The sequence below is a fragment of the Ceratina calcarata genome, unplaced genomic scaffold (assembly GCF_001652005.2).
Source record: "Ceratina calcarata isolate Rehan_Ccalc_2016 unplaced genomic scaffold, ASM165200v1 scaffold2950, whole genome shotgun sequence".
NCBI classification, from domain to species: domain Eukaryota; kingdom Metazoa; phylum Arthropoda; class Insecta; order Hymenoptera; family Apidae; genus Ceratina; species Ceratina calcarata.
The window spans coordinates 1-746 of NW_017151922.1; the positions used below are offsets into that span (position 1 = coordinate 1).

General features: G+C 33.4%; 1 protein-coding gene across 1 annotated transcript in view; it reads right to left on the minus strand.

The window, feature by feature from the left end:
- Positions 1 to 499: 499 nt before the first annotated feature.
- LOC108623964 (Golgi-associated plant pathogenesis-related protein 1) overlaps positions 500 to 746 on the minus strand; it is a 2892-nt gene continuing 2645 nt past the window's right edge. The window contains exon 4 of the mRNA XM_018022877.2: positions 500 to 611. Within this exon, the coding sequence (XP_017878366.2) occupies positions 500 to 611 (112 nt within the window). The remainder of the gene's footprint in view (positions 612 to 746) is intronic.

A 746-nucleotide genomic window follows, 5' to 3' on the forward strand; every position in this document is an offset into this window, starting at 1 on the left:
CCGACACTGTATTGACTTAAAATTTGTTTGTTTTTTAATTTGTTGCAAACACATATTTCATATCCTCGATTAATTGTAAAAATACTAACCTAACCTCACCTAACTTAACCTAACGATTAAAAATGAAAACATATTCTTCAACTTGCTTTCAAAGCTGTAGTGTATGTTCCCGCGCTTGTGACTACGTCGGTAACATAGACAATGACACCTAAATGGTAAAAATTTCTTTTTTTAGTCGTCAAAAATCCTTCTCATCAGATTTTCATCAAAAAAGAACTTATTTTCAAAGTTTCAGCCAATTCGAAGAACGGGGCTTTTCGGAAGTACAGCCCAGAATTGTTATCATAAATCCAATGAAAGATAAATGAAATTTCGTTAGAACAAAACGGATCAGTTTCTCTAATTTACATATTTAATCGTAAATGCAAATGAATTCCGTGCGGAACTGATAGGACCGATATTTTACACTCTCTTTAAACATGTATTTCTCCGACCAGTTTTATCTGCCTTCTTGATCGATGAGCCACTTATGGCTCCGGCCTCTACTTTCGTCTTCTTCCATAGCTTTTTCTGTTGAGACGAACAGTCTTTGCGACAGTAAAATCTCTGAACTATAAATTCGATTTTAATATAATATTTGAATGTTGAATTCGAATCAATATGGATATAATGATCCTTGTTTAAGGATGTATTGGTTATACAGTCAATCCCAAAAGTTTATGTACCCTAGAAAAACGCATTTCCTA